This window comes from Triturus cristatus, chromosome 8, assembly GCF_964204655.1.
Source record: "Triturus cristatus chromosome 8, aTriCri1.1, whole genome shotgun sequence".
Taxonomy (NCBI): domain Eukaryota; kingdom Metazoa; phylum Chordata; class Amphibia; order Caudata; family Salamandridae; genus Triturus; species Triturus cristatus.
This window is the reverse complement of record NC_140591.1, coordinates 166834179-166860054: the sequence shown is the minus strand read 5'-3', so window position 1 is coordinate 166860054 and position 25876 is coordinate 166834179. Positions and strand designations below refer to the sequence as shown.

The 25876-nt window shown below is 45.9% G+C and overlaps 1 protein-coding gene and 1 long non-coding RNA gene across 2 annotated transcripts in view; one reads left to right on the top strand and one right to left on the bottom strand.

Moving 5' to 3' along the window:
• Nucleotides 1–3131: 3131 nt before the first annotated feature.
• On the bottom strand, nt 3132–16436 carry LOC146801762 (uncharacterized). Its single transcript, XR_014967655.1, has 4 exons — nt 16346–16436; nt 3991–4053; nt 3771–3891; nt 3132–3274 (listed from the first exon to the last, which is right to left on the bottom strand). It is a non-coding gene; the product is annotated as an uncharacterized LOC146801762 (long non-coding RNA).
• The window catches only part of LOC146801760 (beta-1,3-galactosyltransferase 5-like), a 152236-nt gene continuing 142625 nt past the window's right edge, over nt 16266–25876 (top strand). The window contains exon 1 of the mRNA XM_085621237.1: nt 16266–16705. Coding sequence (XP_085477363.1) covers nt 16697–16705 — 9 coding nt within the window. The 5' untranslated portion in view covers nt 16266–16696. The remainder of the gene's footprint in view (nt 16706–25876) is intronic.

The following is a 25876-nucleotide window of genomic DNA, read 5'->3' as shown; positions in this document are numbered from 1 at the left end:
AATCTTACAAACTGGAACATCATCTGGCTGGCACTCGCTCCCATTGTATTTGGCAGCTATGTCATTATAGAAGATAGCCAACCACATGCACAATCTTAGTCCCACCCAGGGGTTACTGGTGCTCCCTTTCAGTTGGGGCACGTCCAGCCGTTGAAACTGGACGGTGTTTATCAGCATGGGCCCACAACTCATTTGCATGTATTTGATCTATTTCTGAAATGGTGTAGTCGAGCTATAATGTTTAAATAGAATACTATTCAAAACTGTTCCCCGAGTTTAGGAGTGAATTTTCATAATCGTGAAATGAATTTGTCTCCCTAAATGAAAATACCATTCAACCAAAACATGCAGAGTTTGAGCTTAACTCTAGAAGAACTCAAGCTTCACCTCACCTCTGAGCACCATCACAGGCTTAGTGCCCATCTGGGGCTGTTTGTGTTCATGGGATGTGGCTTGGTAGTAGTAGTTCATGTGGACAAAATGTTGGACAATATTTCCAAGAACCTCATGTTTGTGCTTCTAAAGACCGTGTTTACCTGCGTGCCTTATAAATTATGCACGTCATCTGTGCGCCTGACAGCAGTGTGACTACAGTGACATGCTTCATGACATAGCATCCGCACCTTTATTTCAGCATGGCGAACGCAGTCTCTTCCACCTCTCCCCACTGCCGCAAGCAGGCAGAGCACAAACACAGCAGGCTACCTAAAATGGCTTCCGCCCACTTCTTACAATTTACATTTATGAGCTCCGAAGCGGCAGTGTGTGTTTGTTGGTCGACGCGCATGCTGTAACAGTTGGGCCTCATGGCACCAAGGAATTCCCCTGCTGCATGGCCAAAGGTTAAGGGAGGAAGCCAGTGTTCGAGAATTCGGCTACTTGCTCACTTCCTCCTAACCTCAACATGTGCTGTTGCTGTGCCCTGCCCAGCTAGAGCCCAATTTATGCCGCGGACTCACCACACCAGCGTGAGTTTCATAGTGAGAGCAGGTTGCACAGGCTGAGTGTGGCACTGCAGCATGGCTCGCTGTCTGACTCGGAAGCAGACAGGCTAGTGATTTCCGCAGTGCCCACCAGCAGCGCCTCTCAGTGAATCCTTCTGACTATCAAGAATGCTTGAGCCGGATTTTGGTTTAGTCAGGTTGCCGCTTCACTAGGATCGCCACGAATTTCAGGAGTAAAATGTTGGTTGTTCTCAGTGTTAAGCATATTGTGTTTTCACAGCTGCCCACTGACCCAAGGAAATAAAGATAACAGTAGCCACCCCTAACTTTTGTAGCCAACAGCGTAATCTGCAGCTTAAAAGCCGTAGAGGGGAACGTGAACTACGAGTCCCAGCAGGCTTGGTTCTACAGCTTGAAAAATCTGGACTGGCTTGAAGTTCAATGAACATATAGCAAATCTAAATGGAACTCATTTGCATAGTCCGTGGAACTTATTTACATAGTCTGTGGTTATTTTTAAAATACAGAATGGATCAGAGACTCTGAGGGTTCAGCAGGGAGTACTACATTACTTTTTCTGACTTTTGGGATTCTGACTATTTCCTTTGGTGCTCATTTTGGAGACAAATCCATTTTTGAGCAGGTGATGGATAATTTTAGCCACTGAGTATTAATATCCATTAGGACCGACAAATTACATTTTTTATGTGGCTGCCAAATTGAAACGCAGTAGAAGATTACAGTAAATTTAAAATCCACTCCCTGTGTCATATGCATAGTTTACAACCAGAACAGTTTTAGGGCATGGGCAAATGCCCAGGGCACCACCTTCCAGGAGTTGGAAGAGGCTCCTGAAGAAGTGATAATGGTGGGCGTAAAACAGATTTTTTTTATAATGTAACAGCTGAGCTTGCCTGTCCTGTGCATTAACTCACAGTGATGCAAAACCAGCCTCCGCCCCCCCCCCTCCAGCCGCAACATTTGGTGAGGGTGACTAAAAGAGCACTTAAATTGTCTGCTTCCCTGGTTTAACCCCTTGTGTGCTTATGACGAGCCGAGCTCGTCATGAGGCACAGTGGAGCTGTGCTCATGACGAGCTGGGCTCATCATAACGGTCGTGCTCCGCCCACACACCATTGATTCCCCGCCTGTGTGGGAGAATCAATTAGTGGGCGGAGTCGTGATGAGCTCAGCTCGTCATGAGCACAGCTCCACTGTGCCTCATGACGAGCTGGGCTCGTCACAAGCACAGAGCCGCTGCCCACCCCGCGCCGCGGGGGAATTACCCCAGTGGCGAAGGGGTTAAAAAGACATTTTGCCTGATGGGAGGAACCCCCAAGGAGCGTGCAGCCTGCAAAGCAGGTCAGCGGAGTGTTCCAACTGTGCAGTTCTGCCTTTCAACCATAGATCACTTTATATTACTCGTTTTGGGCCATTTCGGCTTTGGCTGAAACCAGCAGCTCTCACGGGGTACCCACACTAAATACACTCCCTTTTATGTGTTATAGTATGGGTATGCCCATTCAGTTTTATGTGGTCAGTTTATTTGAGGTGTTAGTTTCATATGAGCTCTCCTAGGCAGTGCTTTAAGAGGGCTGTGTCCTGCCGGTGCTCAGCACGGCCAGTTCTTAAAAGCGGGCGCTGAGACGGACACCTTTCGGGCTCTCTATTTTTGCCTTCACCCTCAGGGTGAAATACAAATCTTAACCCTGCAGCAGTACCACCACTTCTCAAAGCCTTTGATGCAACCTGAAAGACAGTGGTTTTAGTTTTTTTACAGTCTCGTCGTTTCAGAATGGAAGCATTTTCAATAATATATACAACAAAGTCACAGTTGTTGCTTATTTATTTAATGCAAATAACAACCATTGACAAAGCTAATAATCCTGGCTTGTTGTAGGTATAATGTTACGCGTGTTATCATATATCTGGATGCAATGACAGAAACAGCAAAATACCAGTCGGGCAGCACACTATGCTAAACACAGATTTTTAGCTTATGTGTTTTAAGCCACGCCCTTAATTACACCGGCCACGTCCCTTTGAAAGACCACTCGTTTTTTCATCCCACTTATAGCCCACTGTACCTAGGCTCTGGCGATTGGCAGAACGCTGTACCAAGAAGGTACGAGTTCAGGAGGATATGTGACCTAAAACATTTAAACCCACTGCGGGTTGCACCACTACTCATAGTCCGAAACCTTAATAATTGAGGAAATGTCCATTCAGTATTGTATAAGATTTCAATATTTTCCTTTATTCATTCTTGAATTTTCACAATTCTTTTGCAGCCAACGCGTTTCGTTCTTTCACTAAGAACTTCGTCAGGGCTGTAAAAACATACAAAATACAAATATATAATACGAATTGCAACCAATCCATTAATACATTGTACTTATAAAAAGTTTTCAAATGACCAGAAACAGAAAAACGCCTAGAAAAAGCATTGATTATTGGCATAATATTGGCTTCAAATGTCCCAAAAGATTGTACATTGCACCTTAAATTGCTGACATCTAGTTAATGATCCTAGTCAAACATTGGTATACATTTCAAGGCAAATCCTCTAAAAGGTTCCCACAAAGGCCATATACAACTGAAAAGTTTCCCAGTATTTTAGGGAAACCACCTTTAGTACACTTTTTAACAATAGACCCTTGCCACTTAGTCAAGAACAACAAGAACCCTCAAAAGCCATGCACCACGCCAACTCAGAAAAAACCCTTATTTTATTATATCCAGTGTTCCTCTTTTTATAGTTTTATGGGTTGCTATAATATCTCCTCCCATGTATAAAATAATAACCAGAATGTTAGATATACATACCAATATTTATTGGCAACAATTTATGTTTGAAGTCTTATGATGATGTTTCCCGATATTTGACTCTCCAATTTATTAGGATGGCAGATTGTCCGTTATTTCACCTTCCTGCTCTTTGCATTGTCTACCAGGAAGTAATAATATCACTATCTTGTAGAAACTTGTAACACATTTTAAGATTGCTAAAATAAGCTGAACTCTTAATGCTGGACAATATCCTTACCTAAGTCAGGTCATTGCTGGTCCCATTATGCTTGCCTCATGGTCCAATTCTAGGCTAATGTGCCTGAAATAAAGATACATCAGGTATGTCACTCTCTATATTTTATTATGGCGATCGGAATACTTGTAAAGCCCATAACGTTAACAAGTCCTATACCAACTGTCCCCAATAGGATTTCAGTTTAATAATGCCCACTAATAGCTACCAACGTGCATATTCCTCTTTTCGCTCATACTTGGCACACCTGATTTCATTAAACATTGGATTGTTTTAGCCCAAGAAATCAGTCCGCAGAAAGCGTATGAATTAAAAAGTCAGTTTTCTACAATTTAAAAGGGCAGCTTGTTTGTTTTATCAACTAGGCAAATAAAGGCCATATCCTAATACATAAGGGACCTAATAGTACACCATCCGACTTCCATATTATAACATTATCCAAAAGGACTCTCTCCACCTGCCCGCATACTCACAACCTTACTAAACCTTATCACGGTTGCAACAAAGGACCTGATTGTACTACGTACAGCTTTCATGTTAAAGCGCTACCGTAATATGATTGTTCCACCTCCCCGCATGTCCATACCTCGTTTGGGCCTTATCACAATTAAAAAAGAAGAAAAAAGAGAACTCTATATACAACATGCGGCTTGCCAGTTTTTTATCGTTAACCCAATCTGCTCTCTTGCCTTCACTTCATATCCATAGCCTCGTTTGAACCTTATCACGATTGCGAAGGGACCTGTCAGCTCCACATACGGCCGGCATTTTATATTGTTGCCCCAATATTCTAGTTAGCTTTTACCTGCACAGTCATATATTAGCTTACCTTCAATCTGGTATATAACGACGGCCGGTAAGATTCACGCCCAGATGGCTCGAAGAGAGTAACGCGGGCGTTTTTGCGTCTTTAATACCTCAAGTAACGTCCATCACATGACCCTACGTATCCCTAAACTTCGTTAGGGACACTCATCAAATTACTGATTCCGTCAATGTGCATTCGTGCCTCGTTGTGAATCGAAATAACTTTATGCATAAGTTTGACGATCAAATCACATATCAAGCAACACCGCAGTTGTCAACATCCCTGATTCTCGTGATTAAAAACAATTAATTACTACAACGTCTTCCGTTATTTGGTACCGCTATTTGTTTATAGAAAATGTATCCTTCTAATATTGAAAAAAGTCCTCGTACACAGTGCAAAATACATGCTCGTACGCTACGTCACGGCCCAAGTCCAGACTCTAAATTACCAATAACCTCCCCAAAACAAAAAACGTATATTGACCACATTTCTGCATCAACGGTACCCCAGGTAACGTGAATCACATGACCCTACGTGTCCGTAGACTTTGTTAGGGACATTCTTCAAATTACTGGTAACGTTAGTGTGCATTCGTACTAATTTTTAAGTCAAAATTATTTTATACATAAGTTTGACTTTCAAATCACATATGGAGCAAAAGTGCAATTATCGACATCCCTAATTCTATAATCATTTACAGTAATTTGCTGCGTCATCTTGTTCCATTAGGCACCGAATTCATTTAAAAAGAATACATCCTTCAATATCAGAAACAATCACCGTACGTAGACCAAAACCCATATCTATTTGTGATATCATCGCCCAAATTGAGATTATAAAATATCAGTATCAATCCCAATAAGGAAACCGTATATTGTCCACATTTTCAATAATAACATTTGGTCCTCTAGATACAGTTAAAAGCCACGACTTAAGACCAAACTTAGGATCCCTTCAAAAAGAAAATTCTTTGCTACAAAGTACCACGGATACCATTATGGCCTAACTACTCTCTAAGATTGTTACACCATCAGATTCATCTACCCTATCCTGGCCCCACCTCTCATAGAATCCCATAACCAGTTCAACTGGTACATCATTTAAAACCAAGAAAAAGTACTTAGTTCTAGGTGTCCTGATATACCTACTCCAAACAGTTCCCCAAATATGGCCTCTGGAGTTGCTCCGACCCCAATTCAGAACCTTGACATTTGTCCATTAGTTTTATTAAATTGACTTACCCATTATTTCCTACAAATGGTTATTGTTCTAAGAAAATAGTGTAGTTCATCATCACTATTATGCCCCTTACTAGTACTCTGTAATCTACAAATCCATCCTGCCTCATTACGTCTAAGGGCCAATTCTCTATCCCCTCCTCTAGATCTCATTGGGACATGATCAATACCGTGAAACCAGATTTCAGGTTTCCCTCAATGTTGCTCATTCATATGTGTTGTCATGGGATATCGTGTATCCCTATTGCGAATGGCCCGTACATGCTCCTGAATCCTACTTTTAAGGGGCCTGATGGTACTCCCTACATAAATGATGTCACAGCTACAACCTATTACATATGTCACATATGTAGTTCTACAAGAGATAGTGTGCCTGATAGTGTAAGTCCGTTGTGTGTTGTAACTAAATTCCTTAAGTTTATTCTTCCCAAATTGACAAATGTTACAGTCAGTGCATGTGAAAAAAACATTTAGTGGTCTAGGTAACCAAGTTGTCCCTGCTTTGCCCTTGGAAGATACATAACTAGGACATAACATACCTCTCAAAGTTCTGCCACGTCGATAAATAATTTTGGGTTTGGGGGAAATCATCTCTTTAACACCTGGTACCTCATGCAGCAGAGGCCAATGTCTATTGAAAATTTTATAAACTTCTTGGCTCTGCTTATTGAACTTAGTAACAAAACTGATGGAAGTAGATCTAGCCTTCTTTTTGTCCCCACCCATGTGGTTCTTAGTTGAAAGGGTATTTTCTCGTGCTAGTACTACAGTCCGTCTTTCTGCATCATCCAGGGTTTTTTGTTGGTATCCCCTCTGTCTGAATCTTATTTTGGTCTGCTTAAGATTATCCAAAAATAAAGTTTGGTCGCTACAATTCCTGCGTATCCTAACCATTTCCCCATATGGGATACTATTAATAGTAGCCTTGGGATGCGCACTGACCTTTTGAACAACATCTGGATAAAGGGGAGGGTATGAGTCAATGGCTGCTTTGATACATTATCATTTCACTAAGCAGCGGCGTGCAGCAGGGCCGGCCGGCTCTGGCAAAGTGCTCGGCCAATCGCCCCCTCCCCCCGGGGGGGTTTTCAGCCGATTTTGTTACAGGGCCGATTTTGCAACTATGCTGCAAAAACGGACCTGTAACAAAAACGGTACCCAGGGTCCTAAAACTGGCCCCCACCCGTGCGGCGCACCGGGGGATTGCCCGGTGCTCGCTACGTCCAGTCCGGCACTGGCGTGCAGTAGCTAGCTTCTGTGCACTCTTCTCTCTGAAAGGGAAAAGAAGGGGGGGCGTTGCAGCATGGTAGTTTACAATAGTGTGGGCAGCCGATCATTTGAAAGGCAGCACTAAAATGTGTACCTCAGCATCTCCACAGAACAGCACTTTAGTATGCTGATTCCTTCTTATTAGCGACAAGAAACTACATGGGTTTGACGACTGCTCTTTACACCACTTCCCCAAAAACACAAAAATAGTTCTTCCCCAGCACTGCTGGTTTGGTAGATGGGAAGTGTGAAAGGCGGGGCTGTAGTTTCTATTGCTCAGTTGAAGAAGTTTTTATACAGGGCTTTTCCCTTTGTGTCTCAGAGTATGGCTGCTTTCGGATATTTGTTTTTGATGTATTAAGTCACGCTTAAACTCCCCACTCCCTCTCAAAACATCTTAATAGTCATTGCGAGTCCCAGTTTTTAGGTGTGGCTAGAGTAAGCTTCAGCTGTTTGACAATAGGTCTGGCAAAACACTTATAAGGTCCCAAAGGCGAGACCTATTGGCTATGCCAATGCTTGTTTACATGGGGGAGAGGGGTTGGCCTAACGGCTAGGGCACTCGACCTCGGACCTGGGGAACTGGGTTTGAGTCTCGGTAATGACGCTGAACATCCTGTGATTCTGGGCAAATCACTTAATCTCCCCGTGCCTAACAAAGAATGAATGTGTGTCCTAATGTAACGTAACTGGTGCTATGTAAAGTGCTCTGGTACCTGATTGGATTTGGGTCAATTTCGCGCTATATAAAACCTCTGAAAAAAAAACCAAAAAAAACATGTGGTTCAGCCACTAACAGGAGCTAAGGTTGGGGTGGAGGGTGCTGATTATTTATAAATTAAATAATAGCTTTAAAAGCACCCGCTGTAGAGTTCGACTTTTTTGTTGCTCAAATAGGTGTTATTTCTGATATTTGTCTATTTCCATGGACTTCATTGCATGATTTTGGTCGCTAGAAATGGCCACTCAAAATGTCACACATTTAGTTGATGAATGACTCTCATAAATCCACGGAATCTATGAAAATGTCATGCATAAGCAATCTGAAACATTAGCAACTATGCTCAAATAGGTGTAATTTCTGATATTTATATGATTCCCTTGCCTTCATTGCTTGATTTTGCTCGCGAGAAAGTGTCACCCATAGTCGTGGAAATGCCACTCATAGTTACAGTGAAATTATGAAAATACCGCACATAGCAATTTGAAACCTTGGCAGCATTAGTGTTTCACATACAGAGCATTGTGTAAGCTAAATGAGAGCAATAGATATAACACCCAGGATAATGTTCTGCATGGCCAAATACTTTTAAGGTCCCAAAGGCGAGACCGATTGCATTGCAAATGCTTGTTTTAATTATTATTATTAATATTAAATGCCCCCACCCCTGTGCTCCCCCTCCTGCACCCTCTCCATGCCCCTTTCATCCGCCTCACCACTGTTTGTTTGTGGCAGCCGCCACTGAGGGTCACTGTTGGAGGGTGGCAGTGAGGGAATCTGAGGAGGAGGAGGTTGTTGAGGGGGCCCCAACAAATATTGTCCCACCAGGTACCACCAGCGCTAAAGCCGGCCCTGCTCTGGAGAGTTGCTCATTCGAGTGGCACCTCTGCACAATTATGTGTGGAAAGAACTATGAAAAGTCCTTGTGTGTTTCATTTTTAGGTCTCGCCTGAGCCAGCGCTTTAGCGCTGCACTCGCGAGAGCTTTTGTAAATGGGGGATTTGGAAGTGCAAACTGGTGCTTTCAGGCCTCCAAATACAGTGCATGTGCGCCGGGCGCGTGCACCTTTTGGCAGCCTGTGTCATTCATTTCGCGGCCGCTTTGATGTGAGCCGCGCGGCCACTGAGAACATCAAAGCGGCCGCGAAAGTGCTCACCATATGCCAGCCTGCGTGCCTCTCTCCCCTACCCCCTCCCTTATCCCACTTCCTGCTTGTTTTATTTTTTAACTGCAACATGTTTTTGTCACTGTTTGGAAAAGGAATCATGTGCAAGTCACACATATATAAACACATATTTTAATTCACACACACAAAAGGGCACACAATTCAGCTGCATAAAGCAAAACAAGCATTGGCAAAGCCAACAAGTCCGACTTGTATGTGCTAGCACATGTAGTACAGGTATGCACACATGCAATTTGCATGCAATAGCCTCCTTAGGTCAAATCTTTTGTCTTTGCCAATGCTTGTTTGATCCGGCAGACACATTTCAGTACCAGTATCCTGGAAACAATGGTCCTTCTCATGCAGGTTATGTTAGAAGATTTACCGCCTACTGGTGGCCTTAAAGGTCCTGTGCTTGCGAGCCGTCAGTGTGTGTTTACTTCAGATCCAACTCCTCCTGCATTCGTACACTCCAGGTTTGGCAGCAGGCTTGATGTCACTGTGCTGAGAGAAGACAGCAGCGTGCTGGCCTCACCTCCTTCATCATTAGTGCTCCCCGCGAGCCACGACAGAGGGAGATGCGGAAGCCGACGAGAGCGCGTGCCACTGGCTTGCTTGAAGGGAGCCCGTTTTCAGTGACTGTGGGCGCGTGATTTGTACAATTAGATGCAACTTGAAACGATTCAGCTATCTGAACACTCATTCGATTTTATGATACTGGCAATGGAGGAGTGACCTGACATAATTTTGTTGCGTTTCCTTAGCAGCACAAAAACAGAGGCCTTCAATTTAAAGGAATAGCTGAATTATTTATTACCCAAGTCAGCAGTTCTCATTACCGACCTCGGAAGGCTGATTGGCTGATACAGCTAAGAGTTTGATGGCTTTAAAATCCGTGATTAAACTACTTCGAACCCGCTCATTGACCCACCAAGCAATCTAGGCCTTTTGTTTTTTGCATATTTATATAGCGCGAACTCGACCCGAAGGTATCGGAGCGCTTTACACGAGCACCGTATTTACATTGGCACGGGGAGATTAAGTGTTTTGCCCAGAATCACAGGATGTGGACGCAACCCCAAGGCTCGAACCCTTGTTTCCAGCACCAAAGTCGGCAGTCTAGCCGACGGACCACATCCTCTCCCCTGATAGTTTGACTTGGCACCGCTCTGTGAGTCACCTGTAACTTTTGTAATGCAACCCATTGCAATATTACAGACACACTACACATCACAACAGGTGTATTTTGTGTTAAAAAAGCTCTCTTTTATTTAAGTCAGTAGTCTTGATATCAGCACTGGAAAAATGAAAGGATGAATAGGCATAACGCTTTGCAGAGAAGCAAACTTATTACTAAGGTGCTGATTTACAATTGTGCAGACAGCGTACTCTGTCACAGATGTGGCGGAATACCCTGTCCCCCAAAACCTTGCCCCTTCCACCTTATTTAGACTTGGATAGACTGCCAGCTTCCGTTGACGGAGCCGCTGTAGGCTCAATCGATGGAAAGCTTCCGCCGACGGCCTGATGGAGAAGGGGCCATTAGAGGAAAGGCTTTCCACCCCTCTCCTTATTAAAGGTAAATCCTGCTGGTGAAGGACGAATAAAATAACAAGCATTTGCAATGAAATAGCTCTCGTAATTACGCGAGTTTGAGCTATTGGCATTATAAATGACAATGCCTTTTATTTATGTGTCTATTTGTAAAACATAAATTAAAGGCATTGTTATTTACAATGCCAATAGCTCAAACTCGCGTAAATGCGAGACCTATTGCATTGCAAATGTGTAGTGTCGCGGTCTAGTTGACGCGCGCACTACGTGGAGACGGCGATGTGCGTAGCGGCCGTTTGGACGCTACTGCGCATGCGCGAGATAGCGCGCGAGGAGAGACGGCGATCGGAGCGTGTTGCCCGGCGCTCTCTCGGCAATACCAGTTAAAAGTGTAATAAAGGTTTCTGCAACCTCCTGAGTGCCTCCTGAGAGTTATTGGGGGAAAGCTACTGAGACCCTGGCACCTAGCACCATTACAGTGGCGACGAGACTGGGACAGTGAGAACCCTACGTGCAACAGGAGGAAGGTGCCCCCAACCTGCATCAGAGAAGAGGTCCACCAGGAGGGACACCACCCCACGCGGTAAGAAGACCGAAGGGGGCGAGGACAGACGCCTACGCACCGGGAGAGCGCGGCAGAGGCAGATAAACGCCGGGAAGTGGCACGTGGGCAGTAAAGGAGCCGGCCACGAGGTAGAGGAAATCGCAGGCGGACAGCGGAACCACAGAGGAGACCCTGGCGGAGTCGGGGGACGACGGAGCAGCCAGCTCGAACGCAGCCCCAGGTACCCGAAGCAGGGGAGCGGGGACAGACGCACCAGGTAGCCCAAGGAAGCTGGTGGAAGCCAAAATGAGTGCACAGTCATCGACTCTGACGACGCCGATCCCGTTCCTACCACGCCCGGGAGAACCCATAATGAAGTGGGAAGACTGGAGGGAGTACTTCAAAAACTACCTGGAAGCGCTAGAAGATGAGAACGAGGAGGCGTTCTCCAGTGCCAGGAGGAAGAGGATACTTCTACACAACCTGGGACCAGAAGGAATACGGGTGTTCCAAAACCTCACACCGAACATCAGGCAGGTAGGGGACACAGACGTGTTCGCCCACGCCATAGAAGACTTGGACAACCACTATTGGCCAGCTGTGTGCACCTCCATCGACCGCTATAACTTCCAGCAGAGGAAGCAAGAAGCGGGGGAATCCGTAGATGACTACGTGGCGGCGCTGCGAAAACTGGCGATGACGTGCAAATATGGAGGACTGCAGGATGAGTTCATCAAGGACCAGATCGTCATGCACACGACAAGCAAGTCAGTACAGGACAAACTATGGGCGAATGGAGATGCGACGCTGAACGAGGTGATCGCCATAGTGAAAAGAGCGGAACTAACCAAACGCTGTGCGGAAGCGGCCAAGAGAGAGCCGGCCCCCAGACTCACAGTCAACAAGGTGGACGACGCGGACCATCAGGCACGGGGAAAACCAGCGACGGGGGAGTACAGAGGAGCGACCAAAGGGAAAACAAGACCCGGACAGACATGGAAACAAGAAAAAGGCGAGGCTATGAGATGCTACAGGTGCGGAAGCTCGAGCCATGCTGCGCACGACAAACGGTGCCCCGCATTCAGAGCCAAGTGTGCGTTCTGCGGCCTAGTAGGTCATTACGAAAAAGTATGCCGAAGGAAAGGGAGACAGCAGGCGGTGAAATTCGTGGCACAGGACGAGGGGGAAGAAGTGGAAGGCCGTGAAGAAGACGAAGAAGTCCTGTGTATAGAAGACCAGGTACTGGGCCTTGAGGGGAGAAGAACGCGCAAACCCCAGTGCGACATGATTATTGGAGGAATACACATCACCATCGTGGCGGATTCAGGATCTCCATACACGATTGTTCAACGTTCGGTATGGAATGAGAGGTTCAGACCCACGTGGGGCGCGCAACTAGAACCCCCCGACATTCGACCGGTCACCTACACAGGGGATCCAATCCCGATGGTAGGGTTCAAGACGCTGAAGTTCCAGTTCAAGGAGCGGAGTGCGCTCTGCAAGCTGTACGTCGCGGAGAAGGGACCGTCAGTCCTGGGCTGGATGGACCAAGGAGAGTTAGGCGTACAGCTGAACCCAGGTGGGGACACCCAGGTGATGGTGACTCTGGACGGAGAGGAGTCGACGGCAGAAAAATGGCGGAGCGGGCACCCGAAGGTTTTCGGCGGGAAGATTGGGAAACTAGAGAAGTTCTCCCACAAAATCGTCCTTAAAGAAAACGCCCGGCCGGTAGCGCACAAAGTACGGAACATCCCGATTGCGGTGAGGGAGGCGGTGCAACAGGAACTCCTCCGACTGGAAGAAGGGGGAATCATTGAGCCCATCGACAGTGCGGAGTGGTTGGCGCCTCTGGTGGTGGCCATGAAACCGTCAGGCAAGGTGCGCCTCTGTGTGGACCTCAGAGAGTTGAACAAGTGCATAGTGGTCGAAAAGTTCCCCTTGCCGCGCATAGAGGAAATGTTGGCCCGCACGAAAGGAGTGAAATGGTTCTCCACCATTGACTTGCAATCGGCGTACCACCAGGTAGCGCTACATCCGACAAGCAAAAAGTTGACGTCGTTCATCACGCCGTTCGGCTGCTACCAATTCTGCCGCATGCCCTTCGGTCTCGCCTCGGCAGCGGCGGTGTTCCAGAAGCTAATGGCCCGCCTATTCAAGGACATTGAGGGAGTGCAATACTTCCAGGATGACATCCTAGTGATGGGGACAGAACTGGAGGACCATGACAGGAAGCTGTCGGCAGTATTGAAGATCCTGGAAGAGAAGGGCCTAACGGCAGAGTGGGAGAAATGTCACTTCGGGATGACGTCAGTCACCTACCTGGGGCACGAGATAGGTGTGCAAGGAATAACGCCGAAGAGAGGGAACGTGAAGGCCATCTGCGAAGCACCACCGCCCACCTCCAAGGAAGAAGTACGGTCATTTCTAGGGATGGCGGAGTACTATAGCAAGTTCGTCCACCACTTTGCCACAAAAACCCACCACATGAGGCAACTCACGAGAGACAAGACGGCGTTCATCTGGACTGAGGAGACGCAGGAGTTCGACACAGTGAAACGGGAAATCGGTGGAGCGATCCCGTTACAAGGATACGATCCCCAGGGACGGTCAATATTGATGACAGACGCGAGTGAAAAGGGGCTTGGAGCGGTGCTCATGCAGGAAAGACCGGAAGGTGGAACGGAGACGATCAGCTTCGCGTCCAGGACGCTGACGGCGTCGGAACAAAAGTTCAGTGTGATTGAGAAAGAGATGCTGGCGGTGGTGTGGGCTATGGCGAAGTACCGTCAGTTCCTGTGGGGCACCAGATTCCAAGTAAAGACGGATCACAAGCCTCTAGTGAAGGTATTGACATCGGACGGCCATGCCAGCGCCACCCCTCGGATTGCAAAAATGACACTGAAACTCCTGGAGTACAGGTACGACGTGGAGTATATCCCGGGCTCCAGGAACAAGATAGCGGACTACCTCAGCAGGGCATCCGCGATGGACAGTGCGGGCAAGACACTTAAACCAATGAGACCACCATTAGGGAAGTTCACGAACCCCAGCAACCCATGGGAAGAGGTGGCCGTGGACATACTGGGGCCCGATACTGGACGACAAGGGGATCCCCAAATACCTCTGTGTACTAGTTGATAAGTACTCGAAATGGCCAGAAGTGCACATCAACGAGATCATGGACACGGACGAGATACTACGCTTCCTCAAAGCGGTGTTCCTCCGGGAAGGCATACCCAGGAGCATTATCAGCGACAATGGTCCCCAGTTCATCTCCGACAAGTGGGGCACGTTGCGAACAGAAATGGCATAATACTTAAACACACCTCGATATACCACCCGTCCAGCAATGGACAAGTAGAGAGGTTCAACAGGGTGCTGATGGGCTCCATACAGGCAGCCATCACGAGAGGCAAAGACTGGGAGAAAGAAGTGCAAAGCACGATATGGGCGTACCGTATCACCCCCACCGGTACGGGGTACAGTCCCTTCCAGATCTTACGAGGAAGGCAACCCTTCACCAGAGACAATGTGGCGTGGCAGGAGAAGACCATCACCAGCAAATGGTCTCCAGCAGTGGTGCAACACAACCTGCAGAAGGCACAACGCATCTATACAGAACACTACAACCGCCACAAGAGGACAAAGGAGACGGCGTTGGAAAAAGGGGAGTGGGTCAGAGTGAAGCTGGCAGTACTAAAGCGAAAGGGAGAAAGCAAGTACTCCCCACCCCTCAGAGTAGAAGAAGTGTACGACCGGGCAGCGTTGCTTAGCGACGGAAACGTGTGGTCACATGAGCGCATGGCCAAGTGTAATAAGATCTTACAGTGGCCCCGAGAGTACACGGAAGGGGAAACCCCGACGGAAGGGCCGATAAGAGACACAGACTCATCCGAAGGAGGCCGCGGAGAGCAAGAGAGAGAGAGAGACAACCCAGGTGGAGGATCCTTGGGAGAAACCACCCGAGAAGATGGCGAGGTAAAAGAGAGAGAGGGCCAGGGCACTCCGAAGGGTACCGACGGAGGCCCGGTCGCAGAGAGAAGCCGAGAAGGACATTCCACTCCGGTAAGACACACCCGGGGGGGAAGAGCAGTGGTGAGACCATCCAAGTTTAGAGACTTTGAAATGGACTGACCACTTGGTCTGGGACATTGTGTTGTGTGGTATGAAAAGGGGGAGATATGTAGTGTCGCGGTCTAGTTGACGCGCGCACTACGTGGAGACGGCGATGTGCGTAGCGGCCGTTTGGACGCTACTGCGCATGCGCGAGATAGCGCGCGAGGAGAGACGGCGATCGGAGCGTGTTGCCCGGCGCTCTCTCGGCAATACCAGTTAAAAGTGTAATAAAGGTTTCTGCAACCTCCTGAGTGCCTCCTGAGAGTTATTGGGGGAAAGCTACTGAGACCCTGGCACCTAGCACCATTACAAAATGCTTGTTATATAGTGCTATTATTAATGAGCTGTTTCAGCAAGGAGCTCTGAGTGTTTGGAACGGTGGAAAGAGATCATGTGTTTGGTTGCAGGGTGATAACATAATTGGGTATGCACCAATCCATGATTGCTTATGCCCCCACCCACTCCCAAGCCTGCAAATGAAGGAAACCTAAGAAAAATATGTAACGTTTTGTTAAACGCGTGAAAAAATGCACGTTTTGAGGGACTTTCAGAGAGCCCAGTAAAGGGCACTATATGGTGTATGGTGAATAGGATATGGATTTTAATGATATTAAAGATGTGTGCTTTTATTGTAAGATTAAAAGGCACAACTTTTAAATTGAACAGAGACATCTAAACAAAATTGAATATTTTCTTGCTGATAACGGGATATGACGAAATTGTCGAAGCCAATTTTTTGCATGGTCAGCGAGACCTATTTTAGAAATACTAGCTCCAGTTTGAGATTATTAATGGTGGTCAAGTCGAATTCTGGCACTGCATTAGATTACGATTGGGCGGCTTGGCCACTGTTACACTGAGTGCCGTGCTGCACAAACTGCGTCACATCCGGCAGTTTCTATTCCCTTCGGAGCTGTGCAGTCGGTGCATTGAACCATACCTTGGAGACCGCGTCAGTGAGCTGTGCTGTACGTTGTTTCTCGCTGGCCATCGGCTCCGGGTTTCCCAGCAGTGGTTCTGCCTGTCACACAGTGATGTCAGTCAGAGCTCTGGTATGGCAGGACGGGCTGGTGCGGATTCTTGCACGGGATGGCCTCTGCATAACATCCAGGCTACGGCTTGCACTATTCAGCGGGCCCTCCTGAGCCTCGCTGCTAATGTGGTACTGCGCATGCGTCTCTGTGCTGACGAACTGGCCCGGCCTGATGCTTATTATGGATTTCTTTCGACACGTTTTTCTCATTGAACACAGCAAGTTTTGCAGATTCGAACTGCAGGAACCAGAGGCGCCATGCGAACAGTAGGTATTCCTTTGAGAGTTACTGCAACTTCTTTGTGTCGGTACCTGTAAATTCAGTTTTTGTGTGTAACTTAGCACAGACCTTGTACTTCAAAGGGAATGTCGAGTTTGGCTTTTGTATACAATGAATAAAAAAAGTCAACTAAGCCTCAAACCCAGTCCCGCGAGCTAAGAGCTCACTGATTCGTGTTCTAGGCAGAGTTTCGAATCCCTGCAGAGCAGATTGGTCTTTACTGTTGAGGTTGGTAAACCGAGTGTCATTAAGTTGAATCTTACTTTATGTACAGTACTACGTAGCCACAATATACTGTGTGGAAAGCGCTACATAAAATGTAAAATACTATGTGTTCTCCTGGCCCGCAGCACTTCCTTTCTTCATGTGTTTCGAGATGCTGATTGAGAATTGGGGGACGAGAAAACGGCTGGGGCTTGGATCGTGCACTTTCTGCTTCTCTCAGTATCTCGAATGCAAGTTTGAAGTCTCCCGCTTTAGTGTTAAAACCGCCCTATAGGCCTTCCACTTGCCCCAGCAGGATGGGCTTACAGAGTAACATGCGAAGCGCAGAACACTGTTCTTCCGTGCCGCAAGCATTGCACACTCAAATGGTTGCACCTATTGAGAAAGCATTACCGACATTTTATTTATTTTTACACCGCAATAGTATATTTTGAGGGGGAAAAAAGCATGAATTTACATATTCCGAATCTCCCATCTGTTCTCCTTTTCCTCATGGAAAACTGTTTATGAACTTGAACCAAACTGAGGTTTGGGTCTTTTGGGAGCTTTCACCGCCGCATCGGGCATGGGCCCTGTACTTGGACCATGAAGATACGCAAGGCCGGTGTCTAGAACCTTCCACTTCTCCGTCTATGAGTAACATCCAGATTTCCACGAAACTTGACGTTCTTCAGGGGCCTCCTTGAACCATATTATACAAATCCTTTTGTGTGCACCTGTTGGCATCAGAGGTACGCCAGCACAATCACAAGGGCCCTTCGTGAATTGCCTGGCGCTGTGGCCCCTTGCGGATGAGGGAACCCTGTGCCATTGAACCTGTGCAATACTACAGACACTGGCACGATGTGAAAGAAGCAGTCGGGGAAATGCAATGATTGTTCCCCTATGAGGTGGTGCACAGTCAGTGTACCCCCCCCCCCCCCCGCGCACCATCTTTCTGGGGATCCCTTTCCCCTCTTCAAACAGAGTCCGGTCTCGAACCAGTGTGGCCTCTTTCTTGCACTAATGCACTCTCATCAGCGCAAGAGTAAAATGTCAAGAGTTTGGGCTTGTGCTCATGACGGCACATTTCATAGTATAATCAGGCGCACTGTCTCAGTCGCTGCCGGGTACACTGTGTGCGACGGGAGCATACCGAGACAATGTCCCAATATGTAATTAGGGCCCTAATGTGAATGTCAGTCTCAGTTTCCAATCCTGCCTCGCCCCAGGCTCCCCATTCCCCAGATGCACATAATACCCAGGCGAAGAGTTGAAGGATTTGCACAGTTGCATGTTCGAGATCTTCTGTTGTCTTTCCTAGGCACTTAGTTTTTTAGGTCTCGCCTGAGCCAGCGCTTTAGCGCTGCTCTCGCGAGAGCTTTTGTAAAAGGGGGATTTGGAAGTGCAAACCAGTGCTTTCAGGCCGCCAACTACAGTGCATGTGCGCCGGGCGCGCGCACCATTTGGCAGCCTGCGTGATCATTTTGCGGCCGCTTTGATGTTCTCAGTGTGCCGCGCGGCCACTGAGCACATCAAAGCGGCCGCGAAAGAGCACACCATTTGCCACCCCCTCCCTTATCCCACTTCCTGCTTGTTCTCACTTGCCTTCCACCGATTCTCCTTTCCACAATGGGCCCTCTCGAGGTATGTTTTATTCCATATTGGAGGATTTTTTATTTTGTGCCACACTCACATTGCTCGGCAAATGCGTAAAGCATTAATCACCTCCCTCCTACAATGCACCCTAGAACATACTGAAGTAAGATCGATTACATGTACATGTTGCTATTATACTGAAGACGAAAGTCAATTAGAACGCTCCTCCCCCTCGACAGATCGCGTCTTGCGGCCCCGTGTCTTGTTGATTTTTCTCACTTCCCTTCCACCGATTGTCCTTTCCACAATGGGCCCTCTCGAGGTATGTTTTATTCCATATGGGAGGATTTTTTATTTTGTGCCACACTCGCATTTCTCGGCAAATGCGTAATGCATTCATCACCTCCCTCCTACAATGCACCCTACAACATACAGAAGTAAGATCGATTACATGTACATGTTGCTTTTATACTGAAGACGAAAGTCAATTAGGAAAACCTTTAAACTGAATAGGAATCTGTACCCTCTTTTGTGACTCTGTGATATGGGTACCAAGAGGCAGATTAGTTTCTGCTGTGCCCTATCATTCAAAGTATCAATATTATTATTCTATGAGAGGCACCATTATTGTTAAATGAAACATACATTTGAGGCGTTTGTATGACGTGCACATTGTGTGGTTTGAGCAGTTTCCATTGTGTCAGATGAGGTAAATGAGACACAGAGATTAAAATGATGTGCCCAAGACCACACAATGCGGTGAAGTAGCAGAGGCTAGGATTTCAGCCCTGATTTCCTTGTCTGCGATGTAAATGCTGAATCTGATCTTCTGGTTTACATTTACACATATTTGTACACTGCTTTTAACATTCTAGAGTTTCTAGAACTAAAATAGTACTCTGTTGGAAAACGATAGAAGCTTTCCTATATCCCCTGAAGCTGATTGCACCAAGGTACGCTGTGCTGTTGCAAAAAAATCATTTTGAAACTAGCTTACTTTGAAATTCCTTTTTTGTGCTGAGCTCGTTACATTGGTAATATTAGTGTTTTTCATCTTTCTGTAAATGAAGTCATCACAAAGATAATGTAACTGACAGTGAACCAGCTTGCAGTCAAGTCAAACACCTGATACACTGCAAGACTAGGAGCAACCGGGTCAGGTGCATGAGGTCAGGTCAAATAATTACAAGCTCCCAAAATAGTCTGAAGTTAACACGTGCAAAGAAGCTGCACTTACAATACCCCCAGAGCTCAGTTCTTCGGATGCTCGTGCTGGCTGGAAGACAAACGTGTTCACAGAGCAGCAGGCACACAAGAAACAAGGAGCTTTGGGTCACAGCCCAGCCAGGGGAGCTACTCACATGTCAAAGCTGCTGAGGGCAACAGCGGTCCTCAGCAGGTGCCCCCCTATCCAGTGTCCTGTGCCTAGAGGGGCCCCTGCCTTCACCCCATCATCAAATTACTCCGCCCTTGTTACCCATTTATAATCCCAATTCACTCCATGGAATCTGTTTTTTGTGTGTGGAGTTTTATGTAGCGCTAAGGTATCAGAGCGCTTTACATGAGCACCAGTTACCTTACATACGCATTCATTATGTTAGGCACGGGGAGATTAAGAGATTTGCCCAGGATCACAAAATGTTGAGCGTACCTGCCGAGACTGCCCTACCCCTTAGGGCACATTCTCTCCCCCTGTCTGCTGCGCCCTTTGGGTTGCCGCCTAATAACCTTCAAATCATTGTTTTCAGGTGTGCACGTCGAATTAATTAAATTGAAGCAAAATAAGACCACAACACCCACAATGCATTAGACTCTCATACAAAAGTTTTTTTACAGTCTCGTCGTTTCAGAATGGAAGCATTTTCAATATTATATACAACAAAGTCACAGTTGTTGCTTATTTATTTTATGCAAATAACAACCATTGACAAAGCTAATAATCCTGGCTTGTTGTAGGTATAATGTTACGCGTGTTATCATATATCTGGATGCAATGACAGAAACAGTAAAATACCAGTCGGGCAGCACACTATGCTAAACACAGATTTTTAGCTTATGTGTTTTAAGCCACGCCCTTAATGACACCGGCCACGTCCCTTTGAAAGACCACTCGTTTTCTCATCCCACTTATAGCCCAATGTACCTAGGCTCTGGCGAATGGCAGAACGCTGTACCAGGAAGGTACGAGTTCAGGAGGTTATGTGACCTTTTGAACAACATCTGGATGAAGGGGAGGGTATGAGTCAATGGCTGCTTTGATACATTATCATTTCACTAAGCAGCGGCGTGCAGCAGGGCCGGACTGGGAACCACAACCGGCTCTGGCAAAGTGCTCGGCCAATCCCCCCCCTCCCCCCGGGGGGTTTTCAGCCGATTTTCTTACAGGGCCGATTTTGCAACTATGCTGCAAAAACGGCCCTGTAACAAAAACGGTCCCCAGGGTCCTAAAACCGGCCCCCACCCGTGCGGCGCACCGGGGGATTGCCCGATGCTTGCTATGTCCAGTCCGGCCCTGGCGTGCAGTAGCTAGCTTCTGTGCACTCTTCTCTCTGAAAGGGAAAAGAAGGGGGGGGCGTTGCAGCATGGTAGTTTACAATAGTGTGGGCAGCCAATCATTTCAAAGGCAGCACTAAAATGTGTACCTCTGCATCTCCAAAGAACAGTACTTTAGTATGCTGATTCCTTCTTATTAGCGACAAGAAACTACATGGGTTTGACGACTGCTCTTTACACCACTTCCACAAAAATTGTTCTTCGCCAGCACTGCTGGTTTGGTAGATGGGAAGTGTGAAGGGCGGGGCTGTAGTTTCTATTGCTCAGTTGAAGAAGTTTTTATACAGGGCTTTTCCCTTTGTGTCTCAGACTATGGCTGCTTTCGGATATTTGTTTTTGATGTATTAAGTCACGCTTAACCCCTTCGCTGCGGCGCGAATTTCGCCGCAGCGCTGGGGGGGTGAGGGGTGAGCGCGGCGCCGCCATGCTCATGACGGAACCACGCCGTCATGAGTCACGGGCGAGCTGTGCTCATGACGGCATGGTTCCGTCACGACTCCGCCCACACTCTATTTCGCCCGTACAGGCGGGGAATTAGAGCCGCGTGGGAGGAGCGGCCGACAACGGCCGCAGCATGACGGAACCACGCCGTCATGAGCACACGCCGCCCGTGGCTCATGACGGCATGGTTCCGTCATGAGCACACAAGGGGTTAAACTCCCCACTCCCTCTCAAAACATCTTAATAGTCATTGCGAGTCCCAGTTTTTAGGTGCGGCTAGAGTAAGCTTCAGCTGTTTGACAATAGGTCTGGCAAAACACTTATAAGGTCCCAAAGGCGAGACCTATTGGCTATGCCAATGCTTGTTTACGTGGGGGAGAGGGGTTTGCCTAACGGCTAGGGCACTCGACCTCGGACCTGGGGAACTGGGTTTGAGTCTCGGTAATGACGCTGAACATCCTGTGATTCTGGGCAAATCACTTAATCTCCCCGTGCCTAACAAAGAATGAATGTGTGTCCTAATGTAACGTAACTGGTGCTATGTAAAGTGCTCTGATACCTGATTGGATTTGGGTCAAGTTCGCGCTATATAAAACCTCTGCAAAAAAAAAACAAAAAAACATGTGGTTCAGCTACTAACTGGAGCTAAGGTTGGGGTGGAGGGTGCTGATTATTTATAAATTAAATAATAGCTTTAAAAGCACCCGCTGCAGAGTTTGACTTTTTTGTTGCTCAAATAGGTGTTATTTCTGATATTTGTCTTTTTCCATGGACTTTATTGCATGATTTTGGTCGCTAGAAATGGCCACTCAAAATGTCACACATTTAGTTGATCATAAATCCACGGAATCTATGAAAATGTCATGCATAAGCAATCTGAAACATTAGCAACTATGCTCAAATAGGTGTAATTTCTGATATTTATATGATTCCCTTGCCTTCATTGCTTGATTTTGCTCGCGAGAAAGTGTCACCCATAGTCGTGGAAATGCCACTCATAGTTACAGTGAAATTATGAAAATATCGCACATAGCAATTTGAAACCTTGGCAGCATTAGTGTTTCACATACAGAGCATTGTGTAAGGCTAAATGAGAGAAATAGATATAACACCCAGGATAATGTTCTGCATGGCCAAATACTTTTAAGGTCCCAAAGGCGAGACCGATTGCATTGCAAATGCTTGTTTTAATTATTATTATTAATATTAAATACCCCCACCCCTGCGCTCCCCCTCCTGCACCCTCTCCATGCCCCTTTCACCCGCCTCACCACTGTTTGTTTGTGGCAGCCGCCACTGAGGGTCACTGTTGGAGGGTGGCAGTGAGGGAATCTGAGGAGGAGGAGGTTGTTGAGGGGGCCCCAACAAATATTGTCCCACCAGGTACCACCAGCGCTAAAGCCGGCCCTGCTCTGGAGAGTTGCTCATTCGAGTGGCACCTCTGCACAATTATGTGTGGAAAGAACTATGACAAGTCCTTGTGTGTTTCATTTTTAGATCTCGCCTGAGCCAGCGCTTTAGCGCTGCTCTCGCGAGAGCTTTTGTAAATGGGGGATTTGGAAGTGCAAACTAGTGCTTTTGCTGCAGATCAGGGCATACAAATTCTCCCTACTTCCACGGATAGAGTAATTTCACAGATACACGCACATGCACACATCATACGCTTGGGCCCATTTCACTAACATGCACTCGATTACTCTATTAGCACTGGACATGGGAGAAACTCCTGAAACACCCTGTATCTACAGTAAGGTCAATGCGATCAAATTGTATTGTCCTGAGTCATGATATAAACAACAGTAATCACATTAGAGTATTCAATAAACGACAAGAAATAACCACCAACACTGTAATTCATAAATGGTATTTTATCTAAAATTAGTTCAAATGAAAGTCAATCAATAGCAAAATCATTATTCTCATAGTTACCTATTCTAGCTAAATGTCATAAATGGGTCAGGACAGGTCTCTCAGTAAAGTCTCCCGAGTCGCCGTCCTCACAGCATCAATCCTCACCAACGCAGGTTTGGGAAGAAGTGGCCTTAGACCCTCTCTAGTCTAACAATATTTATAATAGATCTTGCAAAATAAAGCAACATAAAAATTCTAAATGTTCATTGAGTCACCAAGCGAAACGAGCAGGAAAGGATGTTGCGTTGCAACATTTGTAAGAACCTCCGCTCAGAAAAATCACAAAAATAAAAAGACGGAAGAAGGAAACTCGAGTTTTGCAAAAGATACTTTCATGAATACATTTCCTCGGAACCATAGCGAAGCCACCGCTGTAATCACAAAGTTCATTGTGGCTTTCTTTCCTCCAAGGACAATTGGAAACTCGCCTAGAGTCGCTGTCATCACGGAAACTTTCAAAACTCCAGCAGAAGCCATGGTCAGGTGACTTTCAACCACGTTCAGCAAGTTCAACAAGGCCTTCTGACATATTCACGTTCACTCGAGTGCAGGCTGTAAACGGCAGCCATCTTGTTTTAGGCCAAAACGAACCATCTTAATTGAAAGAAACACAAACAACGTTACTACATCATCGCAATGATTAAACAGTGTTAATTCCCACTAATACCCTTATGTGTATGTAATTAACTAGCCATCTGCGACATAAATATGCATTAGCACACGTTATTATTTAAAAGCATCAACACAAAACAAATAGCACACTTATATTAAATAACCGCTCATATTATTAAGCAACATATATGCATTCCCACGTGTAGTTTCTCTTGTTAATGGTATTGATTAGTCAAAGTTTCTCACAGAACCAATAATTATCGATTATAGATTAATAATTTTAGTCTTGACTTATAGACAAAACTGGAGCTTAAAAACCCGATAAATTTTCAACAGAAAACCCTGCTCCAGCAATCCCCCCTTTGGTGATATCATCACCAAATAAAACAACCCAAAAAAAAAATGTAGTCCCATTTTAGGAGAAATTGAAAATGTATTTTGTTCTTTTTTCACAACACTACACACCAGACTCCTTTTCATCATCCCTCTTCGCTTCTAAGTAAACACTCTCCCTCAATTCTTCTAATTCTATTTCTTGTGGGTCTCTTTTTGATCTCTTATGTTTCTTCTCAATATTTCTTTTGATTAATTTCTTTTTCCCTCCCCTGTTTTTACAACACAAACACACCAATCTTAGTATCAATAAAGCAACAATCACACAGGTCAAAAGAAACAATATCTTACCTATAATAGTACTACCTATCTTAGTAATAAAACTCTTAACAGCTATCACTTTATTTGCTAATTTAGTCCAGATACTTTCAGCTTCCAGTGGTACTAATTCCTCATGCAAATCAGTAATATTTTTGATATAGACCTTCAGGTCTTTGCTTTTGTGAGGAATGTAAGTGCAACAATGTTGAACTTTCAGCATTCCACAAACTCCACCCTCCTTGGCCAATAGAATATCAAGGGCAAGTCGATTTTGCATAGACATGGCACGTACGGCAATCATCTCCGTATTTACCAAAAGAAACCCTCCAGCGGTATTTGTCGATAAGCGATCTACCACTGTTGACAGTTTCCGAATCCCATACGCATTTAAAGAAATTCCCACTGCTGGAATTAAAGCTCCAAATATATCACCAACTATTTCTGACCAAGTTTCTCTCTTAAAACGTGTTAGTAAATTAATATGTTCTACATCTTCTATCCTATCTATATGAAAAATCTTTGGAAAGACCAGGCCCACATAACACGTGCCATACCAATGGTCAGGCAACCTGTAATAAGCCTTGTTCCCACAAACATAATACACTCCTGGGAAAACTGGATCTTCTCCTCCCTTGAAAACCCCATCCTGTCGCAATGAAGTATGTATCATGGCACTCACTAGTCCCAACAAAATAATGATCATATTGGGATTTTCCCCTGGTAATGCATAGTTTACCCTTCTGTGGTGCATCTAAAGCCAAAGTTGGACTAGCCCCATTCTTCAATTCCTTTCCCATCTCAATGTCCCAAATTGTCTCACTTACTTTATATTTCCCTGCCTTTTCATGCATGCTCATTCTCCTTTCCTCCACCATGTTTAGGAAAGCTTTCTCCTCTTCTTTCAAACTGCAAGTTAAATTGTTCTTAAAAATGTAATCTAAGGTTAACTCTTCTTTCTCAATAAAAATCTCACCAAAAATGTTAGCTTCTTTAGCTGGATTCAGCCTTTTATTCATAGGTAATTGCTCAAAAATGTTATCTTTGTTAGACATCTCATAATCTATTTTCCCTAGCAAATAAAAAACACTATTCAACACACTACATGAAATTCCATACGTAGCTGGTAAATGATGATAAGTAACACCCTCTGAAACGGATGCAGGCAATTGCATACAGACGTAGCA